This window comes from Dendropsophus ebraccatus, chromosome 9 (genome assembly GCF_027789765.1).
Source record: "Dendropsophus ebraccatus isolate aDenEbr1 chromosome 9, aDenEbr1.pat, whole genome shotgun sequence".
NCBI lineage: Eukaryota > Metazoa > Chordata > Amphibia > Anura > Hylidae > Dendropsophus > Dendropsophus ebraccatus.
The window spans coordinates 429,181-451,874 of NC_091462.1; the positions used below are offsets into that span (position 1 = coordinate 429,181).

The window sequence follows — 22,694 nt, forward strand, 5'->3', positions numbered from 1 at the left end:
CGGCTATATAGCGGTATTATATGGCTTATAGTGAGGATATTCTGCCATGTGGGGTCCGACCTATAGGTAGAGGGGTCTTTGTGTGACCTGAGAGGAGAGGCGGCTATATAGCGGTATTATATGGCTTATAGTGAGGATATTCTGCCATGTGGGGTCCGACCTGTAGGGTGAGGGGTCTCTGTGTGACCTGAGAGGCGGCTATATAGCGGTTATATATGGCTTATAGTGAGGATATTCTGCCATGTGGGGTCCGACCTGTTGGGTGAGGGGTCTCTGTGTGACCTGAGAGGAGAGGCGCCTATATAGCGGTTATATATGGCTTATAGTCAGGATATTCTGCCATGTGGGGTCCGACCTGTAGGGTGAGGGGTCTCTGTGTGACCTGAGAGGAGAGGCGCCTATATAGCGGTTATATATGGCTTATAGTCAGGATATTCTGCCATGTGGGGTCCGACCTGTAGGGTGAGGGGTCTCTGTGTGACCTGAGAGGAGAGGTGCCTATATAGCGGTTATATATGGCTTATAGTGAGGATATTCTGCCATGTGGGGTCCGACCTATAGGTAGAGGGGTCTCTGTGAGGACGGTCTATGGCTTCCTTTATGAGCGCTGCTCTGGGGCCCCGGCTGCCACATGAATGGGTTGTACTGGGGAGGCTGTGGAGAGGATACACTGATTCAGGGGGGGTCCCACATGTTAGACCTCCATATAGTGAGACCCACCTGTACGGGATGTTCGGCTAGACTTGTGTATATTGGTCGCCCACCTTCTTCTCTTTCCAGGCATGTCGCCCATGCCCATTGGCAGTGTGCTGTGTCCTGGTGACCTGCAGAATCCTCTCACCCACCAAGTCTCCAGGCAGGACCCCAAGTCTCCTGCAGCCAAGAAGGACGCCCTCACCTGCCCGCTGTGCCCTTGTGACTTCAAGACGCCGAGTGAACTGAAGGAACATTTTAGAGGCCACCCCCCTCCCCCGCCGGACCTCCGCTGCTGGCAGAGCGGCTGCTCCTTTGTGGCCTTAGACCTAAAAAGGTTCCAGTCCCATGTGAGGAGGGAGCATAAGCTGTCGCCGGTGTCCTGCTCCCATCGCAGCTGCCGCCTCCTCTTCCCGAGCTCCGAGGAGATGTCTCTGCACCTGCGCAGCCACTATCCCTTTCACTGTAACCTGTGCGACTATGTTGGCTCCAACTCCAAGATCTTCTCCCAGCACAAGAGGTCTCAGCATAGTCCTGAAGAGCCTGAACGCAGGCCGCCAGCGGACCCCCACCCCCCAGGAGGACACACGGACGGACACAAGCCGCCATCCGGTAAGTAGGACTGGGTCACTGGTGTGTCTCACCTCTGCTACACTGACAGATAATGGGGGGGGTCTCACCTCTGCTACACTGACAGATAGTGGGGGGGTCTCACCTCTGCTACACTGACAGATAATGGGGTGGGGGGGTCTCACCTCTGCTACACTGACAGATAATGGGGGGGGGGGTCTCACCTCTGCTACACTGACAGATAATGGGGTGGGGGGGTCTCACCTCTGCTATACTGACAGATAATGGGGTGGGGGGGTCTCACCTCTGCTATACTGACAGATAATGGGGGGGTGGGGTCTCACCTCTGCTATACTGACAGATAATGGGGGGAGGGGTCTCACCTCTGCTACACTGACGGATAATGGGGGGGGGTCTCACCTCTGCTACACTGACAGATATTGGGGGGGGGGGGTCTCGCCTCTGCTATACTGACAGATAAGGGGGGGGGGGGGGGTCTCACCTCTGCTATACTGACAGATAATGGGGGGGGGTCTCACCTCTGCTATACTGACAGATAATGGGGGGGGTCTCACCTCTGCTATACTGACAGATAATGGGGGGGGGGGGGTCTCACCTCTGCTACACTGACAGATAATGGGGGGGGGTCTCACCTCTGCTATACTGACAGATAATGGGGGGGGGGGTCTCACCTCTGCTATACTGACATAATGGGGGGGGTCTCACCTCTGCTATACTGACAGATAATGGGGGGGGGTCTCACCTCTGCTACACTGACAGATAATGGGGGGGGGTCTCACCTCTGCTACACTGACAGACATGGGGGGGGGGTCTCACCTCTGCTACACTGACAGATAATGGGGGGGGGGGTCTCACCTCTGCTAAACTGACAGATAATGGGGGGGGGGTCTCACCTCTGCTACACTGACAGATAATGGGGGGTGCGGTCTCACCTCTGCTATACTGACAGATAATGGGGGGGAGGGGGTCTCACCTCTGCTATGCTGACAGATAATGGGGGGGGGGTCTCACCTCTGCTATACTGACAGATAATGGGGGGGGGGGTCTCACCTCTGCAATACTGACAGATAATGGGGGGGGGGGTCTCACCTCTGCTACACTGACAGATAATGGGGGGGGGGGGTCTCACCTCTGCTATACTGACAGATAATGGGGGGGGGGGGGGGGGGTCTCACCTCTGCTACACTGACAGATAATGGGGGGGGGGGTCTCACCTCTGCTATACTGACAGATAATGGGGGGGGGGGGTCTCACCTCTGCTATACTGACAGATAATGGGGGGGGGGGGGGGGGTCTCACCTCTGCTACACTGACAGATAATGGGGGGAGGGGTCTCACCTCTGCTATACTGACAGATAATGGGGAGGGGTCTCACCTCTGCTATACTGACAGATAATGGGGGGGTCTCACCTCTGCTATACTGACAGATAATGGGGGGGGTCTCACCTCTGCTATACTGACAGATAATGGGGGGGGGGGTCTCACCTCTGCTACACTGACAGATAACGGGGGGGTCTCACCTCTGCTATACTGACAGATAATGGGGGGGGTCTCACCTCTGCTACACTGACAGATAATGGGGGGAGGGGTCTCACCTCTGCTATGCTGACAGATAATGGGGGGGGGTCTCACCTCTGCTACACTGACAGATAATGGGGGGGGAGGGGGTCTCACCTCTGCTATACTGACAGATAATGGGGGGGGGTCTCACCTCTGCTACACTGACAGATAATGGGGGGGGGTCTCACCTCTGCTACACTGACAGACATGGGGGGGGGGGTCTCACCTCTGCTACACTGACAGATAATGGGGGGGGGGTCTCACCTCTGCTATACTGACAGATAATGGGGGGGGGGGTCTCACCTCTGCTACACTGACAGATAATGGGGGGTGCGGTCTCACCTCTGCTATACTGACAGATAATGGGGGGGGGGGGGTCTCACCTCTGCTATACTGACATAAATGGGGGGGGGTCTCACCTCTGCTATACTGACAGATAATGGGGGGGGGTCTCACCTCTGCTATACTGACAGATAATGGGGGGGGGGGGTCTCACCTCTGCTATACTGACAGATAATGGGGGGGGTCTCACCTCTGCTACACTGACAGATAATGGGGGGGTCTCACCTCTGCTACACTGACAGATAATGGGGGGTGCGGTCTCACCTCTGCTATACTGACAGATAATGGGGGGGGAGGGGGTCTCACCTCTGCTATGCTGACAGATAATGGGGGGGGGGGTCTCACCTCTGCTATACTGACAGATAATGGGGGGGGGGGTCACACCTCTGCTATACTAACAGATAATGGGGGGGGGGGTCTCACCTCTGCTATACTGACAGATAATGGGGGGGGGGGGGGTCTCACCTCTGCTATGCTGACAGATAATGGGGGGGGGGGGGGTCTCACCTCTGCTATACTGACATAATGGGGGCGGGGTCTCACCTCTGCTACACTGACAGATAATGGGGGGGGGTCTCACCTCTGCTACACTGACAGATAATGGGGGGGGTCTCACCTCTGCTATACTGACAGATAATGGGGGGGGGGGTCTCACCTCTACTACACTGACAGATAATGGGGGGGGGGGTCTCACCTCTGCTATACTGACAGATAATGGGGGGAGGGGGGGGTCTCACCTCTGCTACACTGACAGATAATGGGGGGAGGGGTCTCACCTCTGCTATACTGACAGATAATGGGGAGGGGTCTCACCTCTGCTATACTGACAGATAATGGGGGGGGTCTCACCTCTGCTATACTGACAGATAATGGGGGGGGTCTCACCTCTGCTATACTGACAGATAATGGGGGGGGGGGTCTCACCTCTGCTATACTGACAGATAATGGGGGGGGGGGGGTCTCACCTCTGCTATACTGACAGATAATGGGGGGGGTCTCACCTCTGCTACACTGACAGATAATGGGGGGAGGGGTCTCACCTCTGCTATACTGACAGATAATGGGGGGGGGGTCTCACCTCTGCTATACTGACAGATAATGGGGGGGGGGGGTCTCACCTCTGCTATACTGACAGATAATGGGGGGGGGGTCTCACCTCTGCTATACTGACAGAAAATGGGGGGGGGGTCTCACCTCTGCTATACTGACAGATAATGGGGAGGGGGTCTCACCTCTGCTATACTGACAGATAATGGGGTGGGGGGGTCTCACCTCTGCTATCACTGACAGATAATGGGGGGGGGTCTCTCCTCTGCTACACTGACAGATAATGGGGGGGAGGTCTCTCCTCTGCTACACTGACAGATAATGGGGGGGAGGGGTCTCACCTCTGCTATACTGACAGATAATGGGGGGGGGGTCTCACCTCTGCTATACTGACAGATAATGGGGGGGGGGTCTCACCTCTGCTACACTGACAGATAATGGGGGGGAGGGTCTCCTCTGCTACACTGACAGATAATGGGGGGGGAGGGGTCTCACCTCTGCTACCTGACAGATAATGGGGGGGAGGGTCTCACCTCTGCTATACTGACAGATAATGGGGGGGTCTCACCTCTGCTACACTGACAGATAATGGGGGGGGGTCTCACCTATGCTATACTGACAGATAATGGGGGGGGTCTCACCCTCTGCTATACTGACAGATAATGGGGGGGGGGGTCTCACCTCTGCTATACTGACAGATATGGGGGGTCTCACCTCTGCTATACTGGACAGATAATGGGGGGGGTCTCACCTCTGCTACACTGACAGATAATGGGGGGGGGGTCTCCACCTCTGCTATACTGACAGATAATGGGGGGGGGGGGTCTCACCTCTGCTACACTGACAGATAATGGGGGGGAGGTCTCTCCTCTGCTATACTGACAGATAATGGGGGGGAGGGGGTCTCACCTCTGCTATACTGACAGATAATGGGGGGGGGGGTCTCACCTCTGCTATACTAAACAGATAATGGGGGGGGGGGGTCTCACCTCTGCTATGCTGACAGATAATGGGGGGGGGGGGTCTCACCTCTGCTACACTGACAGATAATGGGGGGAGGGGTCTCACCTCTGCTATACTGACAGATAATGGGGGGAGGGGTCTCACCTCTGCTATACTGACAGATAATGGGGGGAGGGATCTCACCTCTGCTATACTGACAGATAATGGGGGGAGGGGTCTCACCTCTGCTATACTGACAGATAATGGGGGGAGGGATCTCACCTCTGCTACACTGACAGATAATGGGGGGAGGGGTCTCACCTCTGCTATACTAACAGATAATGGGGGGGGGGGGGGTCTCACCTCTGCTATACTGACAGATAATGGGGGGGGAGGTCTCACCTCTGCTACACTGAGAGATAATGGGAGGGGTCTCACCTAACAGATAATGGGGGGGGGGGGGGGAGTCTCACATCTGCTATACTAACAGATAATGGGGGGGGGGGGGGGTCTCACCTCTGCTATACTGACAGATAATGGGGGGGGGTCTCACCTCTGCTACACTGACAGATAATGGGGGGGTCTCACCTCTGCTACACTGACAGATAATGGGGGGGAGGTCTCACCTCTGCTATACTAACAGATAATGGGGGGGAGGGGGGGGTCTCTCCTGACAGATAATGGGGGGAGGGGGGGGGGTCTCACCTGACAGATAATGGCCTAGCTTGCTGGTCTGCCCCGTGGTGGCCGTCATGGCCGTGGAGCCTTCACTGGACAATCCTCTTTTTCAGATCTCCCTGGTCACGATTACGTTTCGGCACTCAGATCCGGGAAAAACAGGAAAATGTCTCTGAGAGAAGAAAGTGAGAGACCACAGAGTAACGAGAAGACTGACAGCACCGATAAGAGACGTGCAACAAAACTGCAGGTTACTGGGACGCCTAAGGACGCCGAGCTGCCAGGTACGGCCTCACACGTCTGTGACTGCCACACCAGCTGTCCCGCTAACCTCTCGCCTGCCGTTGGCACTCACACATTAGGGGGCACTCACACATTAGGGGGTCTCCTCTAAACACCAATCCATAGACAAGGTCTGCAGACTTCTGATCTATTTTGTTACTAGCCGTCGGTGAATGGAAACAGCACCACCTCTGTCCACAGGTTATGTGTGGTGTCACAGCTAAACCCATAGAAGTTAGTAGGGCGGAGACCTAGGGACATAAGACCTGAAGACAAGAGTGGTGCTGTCTATGAAGGATGCCGCTATGTTTCTCTAATCCTGATGAAGCCGCTGCCAGGCGCAGTAGAACCAAGCCCTCTTAGACAGCCAGGAGACCTTGTTACCCCCTGTATAGCTCAGGATAGCTGCGGGGCTGCCACCCAGTACTGCTCCCATGTATATACACAGACAGTGGAGGTCGCCAGGTGCCACCATCTTGCATCTTATGCCCCTGGTATAGAGAAGAACTCATGTCCATCTCTCATTTCTTGTAGGTGACGATGGTCAGGAGCAGTACAAAACCCACATGTGCCCAGAGTGCAAGAGATGCTTCAAGAAAAGGACTCACTTAGCCGACCACCTCCATCTGCACTTCCCCGACCCAGACCTCCAGTGTCCGAACTGCCGCAAGTTCTTCACCAGCCGCAATAAGCTGAAGATCCACATGATGAGAGAGGCCGGGGAGAAGGCCCACGCCTGCCCTCTGTGTGACTATAGCGCTGTAGAGAAGAACGCCCTCAACCGTCACATGGCAAGCATCCACGAGGGCGTATCCAACTTCTACTCGGATACATACTCCTGTCCCATGTGCCAGGAAACCTTTAATCTGAGCCAGGCTTTGAAGGATCACATGAAGGGCCACAAGATGGAGCAGAGGATGCGATGCCTCCAGCAAGGCTGTGACCATGTCCTGTCTGATCGCAAAGACCTCCTGCGCCACCTGAAGGAGTCTCACAGGATCCAGGCTGTGGAGTGCCGCTACCACGCCTGCTCATTACTCTTCATGAGCCGCCAAGAGATGGAAGTCCACCGGAAGAACCACTACGCCTTCCACTGTCAGGACTGCGACTTTGTCTGCTCCAACAAACATGTTTTCCGCAAGCACAAGAAGTGCGGCCATCCTGGCAAAGAGGAGCTGGCGTGCCGCTTCTGCCCCTACAAGAGCTTCAACCCTGTGGAGTACGCCGACCACGAGGGGAAGATGCACGCCAACGAAAAGATTCACCGCTGCCAAGACTGCGACTTTGCCACCGCGCACAAGAGGGTCCTGATGCGTCATTCATTGCTACATACGGGTAACAGAAAGCCTGAGGGGTTGTGCGGATTTCTCTGCCCTCCCACAAGCTGTGAGGGCTCATTGCCACGTTCTGAGAAACACGGAACTCATGGACGAGGAAGCCCTGGAGTGGAGCCCCCCCCCCCCCCAGCATCATGTATCTGTATGGAGCCGGAGAGGGCAAAGGGTTTGAATCTTCATTGCTTCAGTACAGGGCCTCCTTGGGGGGCTTCCTTAGGGGGTCTCCTTACCGAGGGGGGGGGGTACTTGGGGGAGGTCCGTGTTTCACAGGATGTGGGAATACGCCCTTACGGCTTCATTTATTCCATCTACAGAGCCATGTGGTGCTGGATACTGTTTAGGCTCACTTTTTGCAGTGATCTGGAGCTTTTATTAGTATTATTTTGGGATAAATTGCACTTATTATTTTTATGAATTTTAATTTTATTTTGATATATGTTCTGCCCCCCTTCCCAGCTGCTGATGTCGCCCCCATACAGCAGTGATGTTATGTTTTACTAGTTTGGACATTTCCACACGTTGCGATACAAACCATGTTCACTGCGTAAGAGGTCGCTCCATGCTGCCTATTAGCGGTGGCTGTCCGCTATGGAGAGCCGCTCACAGCAGCACAATCCCACTACATCATTGTGACTGGTCACTAAGTGGTTACACTGATGGCGTTGCCGTTAAAGGGGTATTCCCCCCCCCCCCCCCCAAAAATTATTTTTGCATTAATACGCTGCCCACCCGTAGCTTTCCATCTTTCCAATATAAAGTTATTACGGATTCTGCACAGTTTTGCTGTTATCCAGCTGCATTCACCCCCACGGATTGCATAGAATCATCAGACCTCAGTCCACACCGACACGCTCCCTGCTCCTGGCCCCCACCCTCCGTGTCGGCATCACGTGTCCTCAGTCCCAGCACAGTGAAGTGACTAAGAACCCTGATGGGGCGGCTGCTGTTACAGGGGGAGACAGTGATCAGCGCAGCTGTGACAGCATCCCTCTGTAACAGCAGCCACGGGTCGGTCACCCCCAGCCCAGAGCTCACCCCCCGTGTCCAGAGCCCCCCCCCCCCCATCACCCCTGGCATCCCTCACTCACCCGCAGCATAGCCTCCGCGGCACCCCCCCCCCCCCCCCGCGACTAGCTCCGCCCCCCGCAATCGCCCCCCCCCCCCGCCGCGACTAGCTCAGCCCCCGCAATCTCCCACGCGACTAGCTCCGCCCCCACGACTCGCTCCGCCCCCGCGACTAGCTGCTCCAACCCCCCCCCCCCCCCATCCCCCCCCCACCCCCCCGCGATCCCCCGCCCAACTCAGCTCCTCCCCCCCCCCCGCGATCACCGCCAACTCAGCTCTGCTAAACCGGCATCCCCAACTCAGCTCTGCTACACCGGCGACACAGCCATCTCAGCTCTGCTACACTGTCATCATCTCCTTCATTGTTTCAGCTCTGCTACTTCACCATCATCAGGCAGAAGCATTGCATGATGGGAAATGTAGTTTCCTATCTTGGATATAGACCATGTTTTAGAAAAAGTTGTAACTTAGGAACGGCAGCAGCTAGAAAGATGAGAGACGTCTCAAAATACTCAGGGGGACTTGGTGAGTAAGGCCAGCTAGGTTTGGGGGCATTACATTTTTTTAGCTCTTGGGGGGAATACCCCTTTAAGGGAGGGACATGGTACATACTCTGTATACTCTGTGTGTCTCCATGGTAAGAGACTACAGATAGCCCCTGTGTTGTCTGATGCTGCAGCCACTCTCCCTTTCACCGTCCAGCTCACCCGTCTTTGCCTAGACCTTGGCGTAGACAGCGACTTCATAGAAATGGAGGTATCCAGCAAGACCTTGGATAACACTGCAGCTTCTTTACTTCTTCATAGCTGGGCACTGCTCCTTGGGCACAGTCTCTGCCATCTCTCCCTGACTAGCAGTGAGTAGGGACAAATGGATAGACATGGAGGCAGCATCCGGGACGTTCCCGTCACTTAATGTTCTTGTCCCTGTTCCAGGTGAGAAGCCCCATAAGTGCAGCCAGTGCGACTTCATGTGCCGGGACATCAGCTACCTCTCCAAGCACATGCTAACTCACTCCACCGAGAAGAACTACATGTGCACCGAGTGCGGCTACATCACCAAGTGGAAACACTACCTGACTGTGCACATGCGGAAACACAGTGGGGACCTCAGGTGAGTGCCGGACAAGTCTGTGTTATATCACTAATGCCAGATACCGGCCACAACTGATACATGCATCAAAAGTCTACAACATGACATCACAGAATATGTACATACATTACTGATCCTGAGTTACATCCTGTATTATACTCCAGAGCTGCACTCACTATTCTGCTGGTGGGGTCACTGTGTACATACATTACTGATCCTGAGTTACATCCTGTATATACCCCAGAGCTGCACTCACTATTCTGCTGGTGGGGTCACTGTGTACATACATTACATTACTGATCCTGAGTTACATCCTGTATTATACCCCAGAGCTGCACTCACTATACTGCTGGTGGGGGTCACTGTGTACATACATTACTGATGCTGTATTATACCCCAGAGCTGCACTCACTATTCTGCTGGTGGGGTCACTGTGTACATACATTACTGATCCTGAGTTACATCCTGTATTATACGCCAGAGCTGCGATCACTATTCTGCTGGTGGAGTCACTGTGTACATACATTACTGATCCTGAGTTACATCCTGTATTATACTCCAGAGCTGCTCTCACTATTCTGCTGGTGGGGTCACTGTGTACATACATTACTGATCCTGAGTTACATCCTGTATTATACCCCAGAGCTGCACTCACTATTCTGCTGGTGGGGTCACTGTGTACATACATTACTGATCCTGAGTTACATCCTGTATTATACCCCAGAGCTGCACTCACTATTCTGCTGGTGGGGTCACTGTGTACATACATTACATTACTTATCCTGAGTTACATCCTGTATTATACGCCAGAGCTGCACTCACTATTCTGCTGGTGCGGTCACTGTGTACATATATTACTGATCCTGAGTTACATCCTGTAATTCTTTTTATTAGAAAAATATAAAACTTAACAAGTATAACTACATAAACATAAACGCGGCTCCATCAGCCAGAACAAAAACAAATACAAAGCTTTCTGCTTATAACAAAAACAACACATTAATAAATTCTTAAACAATCTCTTCACGGAAAGGAAATCCTCCCTCACACCTGCCTCACCGGCCAGTCCAGCTTCATTATAAAATACTACCAAAATCCCCCCGAACTTACAACTATTACTACCCCACCACCACCGCTACTACCTACCCCACCACCGCTACTACCTACCCCCCACTCACACCTCACAGCACACAGAAATAATATAGTAAAGACACTTTAGACAAAGGGCCAAAAAGCTATAACATGTTTGAGCTATTCTTGACTCGAACTTAATACAGTCCCTGCTTGGACATAACTGAACAAAATAAGAAAACCAAAACTACACAGAAAGCTGCTTTTTTTTTTTTTTATTATTTATTTTAAACACACACAGCACCCCCTACTCACACACACCCCAACACAATTCACCAACCAAACCGCCCATCCCCGTATACATAACTCCCACCTAACCACACACACACACACACACACACACACACACACACACACACAACAACAACTTTAACAGTTAAGAAACTATCCCCAACTAAAACTATCCTAACAAAACCAAGTTAGTACAAATAGTATCACAAATACTAACTTTGTAGTATTTAATAATTTTGGTCCCTCACCCAGTGGGCTCAGTACCTAGGGCACAGCAAAGGAAAAACCTCTCCACAGAAGAGAAGCCCTACTGGTACCCAGCCTGCCATACTCCAAAGACCAGATCTTCCCAAGGTCACCAGTGATGTTCCTACAGACCTCCACCTCGGAGAGGACTCTACGCTGTGTAGATACTAGACACCGTGCGTTCCACGTGTGGTACCTAACCACTAAGCTGACTAGAAATAACGTGCAGCGATCTCGGCCACCCAGGTTCCTGAATGCCCCATAAGCCCACTCCATATAGGTGAGACTGACCAACTGACTCCAACCTATGGAGCCGGCCACCCTGTTGTAAACCCCTATATTTAAGGGACAATGAAGCAGGAAATGATCCATACTCTCTAGCGTATTCCCACACTCCTCTTGGGGCCACCCCCGATCATCGGAGCTCCTGCACTTCAAGTTGTCCCTTACATATAGCTTCCCCTGGAAGCAGCGCCAGGCCAAAACTTCTGGGGGATCCTCTTTGAGTTCAAAAGACTTAACCTAACCCTCAGATCCCGACCTGGGCAATCCCTGAGCGCCAGGGGCTTCTGGAAATGGGTCAATAGTACCCTTTGGTCAAGGACCTCCTTGACTGATCCTGATCTCCCACATTCCCAGACCCCACCGACGTATCATCTTCAGAGTCTGGGTAGCGTAAGCCGGAAGATATCCATGAGGTGTACGAAGGTCCTTCACTCGCCCTCCTGTCTCCCATTCCTGGAAGAAAGGCCGAAACCATTCCCTGCAGGAGAGTACCCACGGAGGAGCCCTCTCTTTCCAGAGGTTTGCGATGTTAGCTTTCAAGAAGGTGTTCACTAAGAACACCACAGGGTTCACCATAGACAAACCCCCAAGTCTCCTCGTGCGGTACGTAACCTCTCTCTTGACCAGGTTCAGCCTATTCCCCCATAACAGCTGGAAGAACAGGCTGTAGATCCTAGTATAGGAAGCCTCTGGCAAGATACATACACTGCCCAGGTAGATAAACAAAGGAAGCAGGTACGATTTGATCAGGTGTACCCTTTCCCTTAAGGTTAAGGACCAACCTTTCCACTGGTCCACCTTCCGAGTGGCATCCTGGAGCCTACCATCCCAGTTTTTAGTGGGGTAATCACCCTGGCCAAATGTGATGCCCAATACTTTTGCTAACTCTTGGGGCCCTGGAAGGGTGTCCGGGAGACCAAAACTAGGATCTCCCCCTCCCAGCCAGAGACTCACATTTATCCGGGTTGATGCTGGACCCAGATGCCTCTGAGTAGCGGTCCACCTCTGACATCACCATATCTGCCTCCCCTCTCGAGGATACAAAAACAGTGACATCCTCAGCGTATGCTACACTTTCAGGGTGGCTTCTGGCTCCTCCATGCTCATCCCGACCCCTGCCAATGGTCCACAACCAACCCTCCTAAGGAAAGGGTCGATCGTGAACACATACAACAAAAAGAGCGGCCAGACCAACCTTCACCAGCGGGAAACTTTCTGCCCCTGCATACAAGATCTTAAGCCAATTGACAAAAGTATCTGGTAGGCCATATCTCAGAAGGCCAGACCAGAGGTACTCGTGGTTCACGCGATCAAATGAAAGTACCCCTTCCAAAGACCCGCACTACTCCGCTCCACTGACTCCCTGACACTAAGGACAGCACTTAAGGTGCTTCGGCCTGGAACAGAGCAGTGCTGAGCCTCCGAAAGGAGCCTGGGTGCAAACTTCACCAGCCGATTAAACAGTATCTTGGCCAGAATCTTCCTGTCCACATTGAGAAGAGCTATGGGACGCCAATTCTCAATACGGCTCGAATCTTTACCTTTTGACAGAAGAATCAGGGTTGACCTCCTCATTGACCTTGGCAGAGTGCCCGAGGAAAGACACTCATTGAAGACTTAAGTCAAGAGGGGAACCAAGAGGTCCCTAAAGGTCTTATACCACTCAGATGTTAAGCCATCTGGACCTGGCGACTTCTTCAGGGCAAGCCCTTCAATTGCCAGTCTGACTTCCTCTTCCCTGATCTCTTCTGCCAAAACATTAAGAGAGGGGTCTACCCCTGGCTCAGGAATGATTTCAGCCAGGAAACCCGACATCACATCCCGATCTAGATCCTTCCTCCCCAAGAGGTGTGAGTAAAAGGATCTGACGGGGGAGTGGCTTAGCTATGGAGCTGTGAAGACATGCTTCCTAGGAGCTCCGTGCCAGCGGCTGCGATACAGCAGCTACTCGGTGCCTAAGTTGGCTTGATGAGGATGCAGAGGTCTCAGGGGACACCCCGAACCGCCCGGTGACACGCTCAGCCACCTCGGCTATTGGCATTGACCGCTTCTTTCTGCCACAGGGTGCACAGCTATCCAACATGGCGCCTGATCCTCCCAAACAGACCAGGCAGCAGGATTCCCAGGGATCCGGACGTGAGAACCGAGATGACCCGCTGAGGCCCCCAGGGCCACAAGTAAGTGCAGTGTCCCCCCCCAGACCAGTTTGCAGTGGATGGTGACCTGTTCGCCGGGCGGTATGACGCCCTGTCTCCCCCACAACGGGACTGACCGGAGTCGGTAGTCCGGTCGGAGCTGCAGCTGCTTCGGACTTTGATCCAGGCGCTTCCCACCAGGCAGGACTTTGATTCCGTGGTGAACCGTATTAAGATTGCCCAGCACAGGCACTGGAGGGGGTAAAGGAGGAGGTCGCGGGCATATCTTCTCGCACTACCGCTACGGAGGAAGCCATAGAGGCCCTGACTACGAGGGTCTCCTCACTGGAGTCTGAGGCGGCGCAACATAGACGCCATATTCAATCTCTCGCTATGTCGCTGGACGACCAAGAAAACCTCGGGAGGAGAAACAATGTGAGGATCAAATGGCTTGCCAGAGCGAGGGGCTCAGGACGCCCTTCACACTAGGGACACACTGTTAGTCAATATGGTGACTGGACGTCCGGGTGAAGCTACCCTTACCATTGACCGAGTGCACAGAGTGACCAGATTGCAGCAGAATGCAGGTACCCCCAGAGACGTTCTATGCAGGCTGCATTATTACACAGCTAGAGAGCTGATATTGGGGACTGCCAGGGACATGGATGCGGATATTACATTTGAAGACACTGTGGTGAAATTGTTCCCTGATGTTTCTGCACGGACATTGTATATGCGACGGCTGTTGCATCCATTGCTACTACTCATCAAGGAGTGTGGTGCGTCATATCGGTGGGGCCATCCGTTCCACGTGGTGGTGAGAAGGGAAGGACGCACGTATATCCTGCGGTCACCTGAGGACTTGCCTGGCCTCTTCGCCTTCCTTGATTCCATGCCGATCCCAATCCCCGATTGGCTCTCTGTGGACCGCCTGCCTGCAGCGAATCCGAGACCCTGGAGAGGAGAAGGGGGCAATCGCCGTCGTCTCTCCAATGCTCGGCCTAGGGAGCCCTCACCGATAGGTTGGGACCTCTCGGCTGGACTCCCATTAGAAGCGTAACATGTCACGCTTTCCCACGGTTGGCAGAAGTGGGGCCTCCGTTCCTGAAGGACCTGTTGGTGTTTTTTAGACTCAGGGGGATTATATGTTAACACCTGCGTGACTCTCCTAGTTGCAGTACAGGGAGGGGGGAGGGGATATTGCCTGTATAGTTTTTCTCTGTCCCTTGCACAGGGAGGGCTTTGTGTGATCTCATCATGTCTGCACCTCCTCCCCCGGAATAGGAGAAAGTTGCTGAGTTAAACGCGTGCACTTATGCTTTCGCTCCCCTCTGAGGTGTACCTGGGACGACGTTCCTTACTTCCTTGGGTACAGGCTACATCTTCATTGATATTGCCCCGTCGGGCGTCATGGACCGCTGTGTTCTAGACATTCTCTGTTTTGTTACGTTACTTGTCATTTGCACCGTTCTAAGTATTGTGCCCTGGAGGGTGATTTTCGGTCCGCCTCTGTCCGTCCCTCTCGGGGGGATAGGGTGGTTCGACCCCCTTTGGTGATACTGTCCACTCGGACGGCCGCTGGTCACGGACCTCCCCCATGGCTTTCCGGTCCTCTACTTTTTCTATCCCTCTGGGTTTCTCCCAGTCGGTCTTTCCGGGCAGTGCCCTTTTCTCTTTCTGATTCTTCTACTCTTCTCTCTCTTGATCTAAGTACCTCTATACTTTCCTCGGAGAGGGTTCCTGTCTCTTCCTCCGGGCCTGACTCTCCTCTCTCATACTTCAGCCCTTCTACTTTTTACTTTCTAACTTCTTTCTTTATCCTCCCCTCCTCTCCCCCTTTATTTCATCCTAGCCTCTTTCCCCTCCTACCCTTCCCTCCCCTCTTCTTTTTTTTTTTTTTTTTTCTTCTTTCCTCTCCCCCTTTTCTCTCCCCAGCCTCGGGTTGTGGATGGTGGGCTGGATGTCCTCGGTGGCCTCGCTTCGAGTGGGCTCCCTTAATGTCAAGGGACTGCATGACCCGGGCAAGCGTTCCAGTCTCATAAACCTACTTAGGAAAAAGAAGCTGCAGGTGGTGTTCTTACAGGAGACGCATCTTGTTGCTTCTCTCTAACCAAAATTTTCCTTTCACTTACCATAGTTACTCACCCAATCCAAAGACCATCCTGGTCTCGCGGCATCTTCCTTAGGAGCATCTTGGGACTTTGTGCGACGACGCAGGTAGGATGGTACTCCTCAAGGGTCGCATTGCAGCCAGCACATTTACGATTGCCTCCTTTTATTTGCCAAACACTAGCCAAGGGGCGGCTCTTTCCTAGATGCTGGACACATTGGAGGACTTTATGGAAGGGACACTAGTTCTGGGAGGGGACTTGAACGTGGCCTTGGAACCTCAATTGAACACCTCGACGGGACACTCACACATTAGCAAATCAGCCCTGAAGCGCATACGTTCCCTCTTACACGACCATAGACTGGTGGACACGTGGCGGATATGTCATCCGTCTGATAAAGACGTCACGTTTTACTCACCCGCGCACAACGTCTATTCCAGGCTCTATTATTTTTTTCTACACCATAGGGATTTGCCCATAGTTTTCCAAGTGCAGATCGATAGCATCACCTTTTCAGATCATGCTTTGGTAGAAATTTGCCTCGACCTCCCTTCATTGTCCGCTCCACAATGCCAGTGGCGCCTGAACACTTCCCTCTTGCATGACACTATGGTGCAACAGGAGATAAAGTTGACTTTGGAATCCTATTTCCCCGCCAATGATACGCCGGACGTCTCCCCACTTTGTCTGGGAGGCTCATAAGTGTGTCGTTTGTGGTATTTTATTAAAACATGGAGCACGATTAAAGAAGGCGAGGACTGCCAAAACAGAGAAGTTACTCTTGATCAATTGAGGGATCTGGAAGCAGCACACAAGGGGGCAGCTTCTATAGACACGACAGGGGCATTACTGCAAAAACGGGAAGAATTGAGGGCTCACCTGTGGCATAATGCGAAGGCTACTCTTTCCAAATGCAAACGGTATTATTATGAGCATGGGAAGAAGCCTGGTAGGGCATTAGCGAGAGCTCTGCGCACACAACAAGCGCGCTCCTACATACCTATGTTAAAATCCTCGACACAGACACCATTGCACTTGCCGTCAGCCATAGCAGAGGAATTTAGGGGCTTTTATGCACAACTTTATTCCATAGATTCCTCTAACCCCCTTACTGGGAGCGACAAGCTTTACAAATCGCATTCGGAGCTACATTGCTGAGTCGGGCATGCCTAGGTTAGACGTCACGGCTGTGGAGGATCTGGAGCGGCCCATCTCCTCTGGGAAATTCCTGCTAGCCCTTCAGAACTCACAATCTGGGAAAGCACCCGGCCCTGACGGGTTTTCCTTGGCCTATTATAAACTTTTCCAACAACACCTGGCTCCTCCCTTTGTGAAAGCCTTCAACACGGTCTCTGGCCTGGGGGAGTTGCCCCTGGATACCACGCGCGCCAACCTCTGTCATCCCGAAGGAAGGGTAAGACAGTTCATTATGTAGTAATTACCGGCCCATTTCCCTATTAAATGCCGACCTTTAAACTATTCACTAAAATCTTGGCCACTAGACTGTCCTTGGTGCTAGAGGGGGTCATTCACTCGGACCAGGTGGGCTTTATGGCAGGCCGAGAGGCTAGGGACAATACCATCAGAGTGATTAATTTGATCCAGAAAGCCAAGTCCACTGATACACAGTTCATGCTTTTATCCACAGATGCGGAGAAAGCATTTGATAGAGTGAACTGGTCTTTCATGATTGAGTCCCTGCGGTATCTGGGCTTGGGTCATAACTTCCTGAACTGAGTGCACGCCCTATATCGTTCACCTCTCGCTCAGGTCCCGGTGAATGGCCTCCTCTCTAATGAGTTCCCTATTTTGAACGGCACTAGGCAGGGTTGCCCCTTTATCTCCCTTAATTTTTATCTTGACTCTAGAGCCTCTGCTCTGTAAAATTTGAACGGCCCCGGATGTGGGGGGGATACCGGTGTGTAATACCACTCATAAGATAGCCGCATATGCGGACAATTTACTTTTCTTTGTCACCAACCCTACGGTCTCTCTCCCAAATTTGATGAGGGTATTGGAGGCCTTTTCTCAGGTATCGAACTTCAAAATACACTTTTCTAAGTCAGAGGCGCTGAATGTTGGCCTTCCGGTTGGGGTGGTGAGTGCGCTCCGGTCTGCCTTCCGCTTCCGTTGGGCCCATGAAGCATTAACATATTTGGGAATCCAACTCCCGGCAAATTCCCCCCCCCCCCTCCCCCATTACTAGCCAAGATACAAGCGCAGTGTGAGGCGTGGTCCAGGGGCTACTTCTCTTGGTTTGGGAGATGTGTAATATTCTAAATGACCATGCTCCCTAAACTCCTTTACCCTTTCCAATGCATCCCCACGGCCATACCTGTCTCCTTCTTTAGGGCAGTGGATTCTTTGCAGATACGGTTTGTCTGGAATGGTAAGCCAGCGCGCCTAAAGAGGACGCTTTTGTGCCAACCCAAAGCTAAGGGGGGGGGGATGGGTCTTCCGGACTTTCGATCTTACCACCAGGCTGCGCTCCTCACTAGAGTGGTGGATTGGTGCAGACAAGGGGACAGGAAACCATGGGTGGCTGTGGAACAGTCTTTTACCCGCATTCCGCTTGGCTGCCTCCCGTGGCTGCACCCGTCCGCCGCTTCTGGGCTCAGCTCCCACCCAACAATTGGTCCCACTATCGTAGCATGTGCAGCCCCTGCTAGTCACTCACATATGCTCCCTCACAGGTCGGCTTGCTTCCCAGTGTTGGGTAATCCCTCATTCCACTCAGGCCTGGAGGGCCGGTCCTGGGTGAAGGTGGACAGATTCAGAGTCACTACCTTTCGGGCTGGCTCGTAATGGCTCTCCGCTGAGGCGCTGAGTGAGATTTCAGAGCCCGCCCCCCTGGGGGCATGGAGGATCGCTCAATTGCGACACTATTTGCACACACTACCTCTCGCATCGTCCTATGCCACCTCTCTGACGGCCTTTGAGACGCTTTGCATGGCAACGGGAGCGTTACGACACACCTTATCCTTGACATATTCTCTACCGCTTACATCCCCCGACCAAGCGCCACCGCACTTTCTTCTTAGGTGGGAGGAAGATCTAAACCTATCGCTATCAGACCCTCAGCATGACAGAATTCTGCTTTTAATTCATAAGTCCTCCATGTGTTCCGGTCTTCAAGAAGCAGGGTATATGCAGGGTAAATTGCCACTAGGTGGTACAAAGTGCCCACGCAATTACATGCCATTTGGCCAAATGTGGATCCAATGTGTTGGCGGTGTGGGGCCTCAGAGGGTACTCATCTTCATGTCTTCTGGTCGTGTCCTGTCCTGTCCCCCTTTTGGGAGGAAGTCAGAAGGGTTATTAAGAAAGTGACCACGCTCTCCGTGGACTTGACTCCGGCCTTATTCCTCCTGCATCACTGCTCAATCCCATTGCAACAATATAAGACTTCCCTGCTGCGATTCCTGGTTATGGCAGCTCGGGCCTGTCTCCCTCTGTTTTGGAAAAGAGACGTTGCCCCGCCCATTTCGTTTTCGATTGCTAAGGTGAATGATCTTATGCATATGGAAGATCTAACATCTTCCCTCCATGAGACTAATGCCAAATTTACGGCAACGTGGTTTTCATGGATGGAATTCAGGAACTCTCCTGAGTGTGCCGCCTTGCTTGCCGGGGCTGGCCAGGGTTAAAATTGCGGGAGTGCTTTGAGTTACGGGAGCAGGATCATTTGCCCGCCGTCCGGTACTCTACCCTCTTCCCCCCCCTCACCCCCCCTCCACTGTGACCCTATCCCCCTCTACCCTTCCCTTTCCCTCACCTCTCCTCATCTTCTGCCCACCCTGGTGGGTCCCTCTCCCTTCTTTTCTGGTACCCTCTCTTCGTCTTTTTTTTATTTCTTCTTCTTGATTTCTTCATTTTTGGCCTTGGCCCCTAGTCTTCTTCAAGACGGAGCGGAGCTAAGTACTCATAGTAGTACAAGAAAAAAACTGGTTCCAGGGAGGGGGTGTGGTGATGACCCTCTGACTCTAGAACAAATTATGTTAGAATGTGACTGTTTACCTTGTGTTGTTTACACTGATTGGCTGTTATCTTTTCATCATCTCGTTTCTGTTTCTGCTTGAATTTTCATATGCACTGTTACAATGCACTAAGTGTAAACACTATGTTGTCATTTACTGAGGGGAGGAGTGGTGTTGTTGCTGCTCCACCTCCTTTGTGGACTCCAAAATAAAGAATTAAAAAAAAAAAAAAAAAGATCTGACGACCTCCAGGATCCCTGATCTGGACCGGCTCAGAGATCCCGTACTATCTTACTACTCACTGACATCTTACAGTTTCTGTAGGGGTCGGGCGAGCGGTACCTCCCGAAATCCCTCTCAAAAACTAAAGATACATGCCTATCATACTGACACTTCATGAGTAAGGCTTTCACTCTGGAGATCTCCTCTCTACTACCTCCAGTCGAGACGAGATGCTCGAGTTTCCTCCTCAGTCCCTGATACACACGATACCTATTCAGGGACCTGAGGCTCGAGAGCTGGCGGAAGAACCTGCTTCTTGAATATCTCCCACCTCTCTGACTTACTACTACATAGGCCCAGTAGAGGTACCTGACTCTGAAGAAAATCCTCAAAGGATTGTCTTACCTCTGCTTCTTCCAGGAGGGAATTCAGCCTCCAGTAGCCTCTACCCATCCGGGGGGTCTCTGAAACATTCAGGGAGAACAAAATTAGACAGTGATCGGAAAACTCCACCTCAACCACGGACACTGCGGAAGAGACGGCTTCCTCCTTTAAATAAAACCTGTCTAATCTAGACCTGCAGCTACCTCGATGATAGGTGAAACCCGCATGGCCCGAGGGGGTCCGGAAGTGGGCATCCTCCAGGCGAGCTTCCCTAACTATACTAATCAGCACCATGCTATCATAAGCCAGCTTGTCTTTGGCGCCTCTCCTGTCCTGAGACCTTGTGATAGTGTTGAAGTATCCACCAAAGACCACCTGCCGACTCGTAAAAAGAAAGGGCTTAATCCTCATGAAGAGGCTTTTACGGTCCCACTTAGTCTGTGGGGCATAGATGTTAATGAGCCTGAGCTCTTGCCCTTTCATGAGGACATCCAAGATCAGGCACCTCCCCATTTCCAACTCGATAAACCCGTCTGCATTCTACAGGAGCGGTAAAAAGGACCGCCACCCCACTATACGGCTCAGCCGCAAGAGACCAGTGTGAAGGCCCATGCCTCCACTCTCGCTTGGCTTTTACTAGCAAGGCTTGGTCTGTCAACCTGGTCTCCTGCAAAAACAAAATGTCGGCGTTAATACGACCGAGAAAATCAAAGGCTGCGAATCTAACCGTATCCGACTTAATGCTGGCACAGTTAATGGATGCCAGAGTCAATGGGGTGAGTGCCGCCATCATGGGTGATAGAGTTGGACAGCCTTGTCTCTTTTATTTCCTACCCTTCTTTTTCCCCTCTTCCCTATCAGAAGAAGATCCTTTTGCCTTCTCTTTAACCCGCTTTAAAGATGCAGACATATCCATACCCAGATCCTCATCTCCTGACCCAGGAGCCACCTGACCTCCCGAGGAAACTGCCTCAGAAGGAACAGGCTCTGCACCTCCCTGGAGACCTCACAGTCTCCAAAATCAGTCCCTCAGCCTCGGCTTTGCCGAGGCCCTGATACCTATTAGACAGAACGATCAGAGGGGGGTCAGTCAGGCTTTCCTTTGGCACTTGGCCCGCAACACCGGAGGACAAAGAAGAAAACGCCCAAGGCCCCTTCTGGCTTTGCCTCCTACTGTCGCACTTACGTTTTTCATTTTGCCCTTTCCCACCGTCGTCATCCAAACTTTCATATTGGGAGGAAATGGAGGAAATGGCTTTCTTTGCCTCCTCTTTGCGACGTCTCCTTATCTCTTCATCTAACTCTATATCCTCTAGAGCCTCAGCTGTTCCCTCTAAGCCGGCATCTGGAGCAGGACCACTGACTACTCCTGGCATCAGGGAACTTCCCAGGTCCCTGCTCCTTCTGCGCTTCTCCTCTCGCCTGAGCTTAGAGGGGGTCTTGCTATTTACCTTCTTCACTGGCACCAGTGCCCCTTCTGGTCCCCTCCCTAGGTGAGGCAACCACAAGGCTCTCTCCCTCTTGGGCGGCCGCAGCATTGGAGAATGAGCGTCGACACCTGCTAAATGGGTGACCAAGGTCACCACACAGGTGACAGCGAATCCGGCCACAGGCGGCAGCCAGATGACCCTCCGCTCCACACAATGCACAAATCAGCTATCCGGGCTCGTCCTTCACCAGTTCATAATTAGACCAGAAAAGTTCAAGACCCTCTGGCTTCACAAAGCTGATGTCGAATTCAGAGGTACCGTAGGGGTGGATCAGGGCAAAGATGTCATTCGCCCTGAAACTCATCTGGAAGAGAAGCTCCCCCACCTTTGCTGTGGATGGGCACGCATCACTGCCTCTCCATACCAGACGGGCCACTGCCAACCTCCTGCCCGGGTGTCGGAAGGGACCAGACCACTTCCTCGTTATGCTCTCGGAATGCCCCAAGCCCATGTCTTTCTACATAGAAGGACAGGTCGACCTCCCAGCCCTCTACTTGGAGCGTTCTGTCTCCTCTCCTCAATGCTTCCAGGAGGCATTGTTGCAAGTTACCTTCTCCTGGATTAAGAGATGAGGATCCCCTAGTTCCCCCAGCAGTGACGTTGGCATAGCTCCTTACTGGAGCGGCCACCACTGGGGGGGGCAGCCGGACCATCCCCACTCCCCCCAGCAACCACAGAAGAAACATTAACACCAGCATTAATCATTCCCTGCCTAGCTGGGCTGGACTGGCCTACCTGTAGTCTGGCTGGCTTTATTACATTACTACAGGAAGTAGTAGCTCTGGCATTAGCAGTGGCATCCCTGGGCACATTTGACTGGGCAACCGTCTTCCCCTTAACATGGGGAGATGCA

The 22,694-nt window shown here is 52.7% G+C and overlaps 1 protein-coding gene across 2 annotated transcripts in view; it reads left to right on the plus strand.

Moving 5' to 3' along the window:
• The first annotated feature begins 784 nt into the window (after nucleotides 1–784).
• ZNF142 (zinc finger protein 142) overlaps nucleotides 785–22,694 on the plus strand; it is a 101,241-nt gene continuing 79,331 nt past the window's right edge. For both annotated transcript variants that reach the window (XM_069982243.1, XM_069982244.1), the window contains exons 1-4: nucleotides 785–1,305; nucleotides 5,967–6,137; nucleotides 6,670–7,470; nucleotides 9,473–9,650. In XM_069982243.1, the coding sequence (XP_069838344.1) occupies nucleotides 792–1,305; nucleotides 5,967–6,137; nucleotides 6,670–7,470; nucleotides 9,473–9,650 (1,664 nt within the window). In that variant the 5' untranslated portion in view covers nucleotides 785–791. The remainder of the gene's footprint in view (nucleotides 1,306–5,966; nucleotides 6,138–6,669; nucleotides 7,471–9,472; nucleotides 9,651–22,694) is intronic.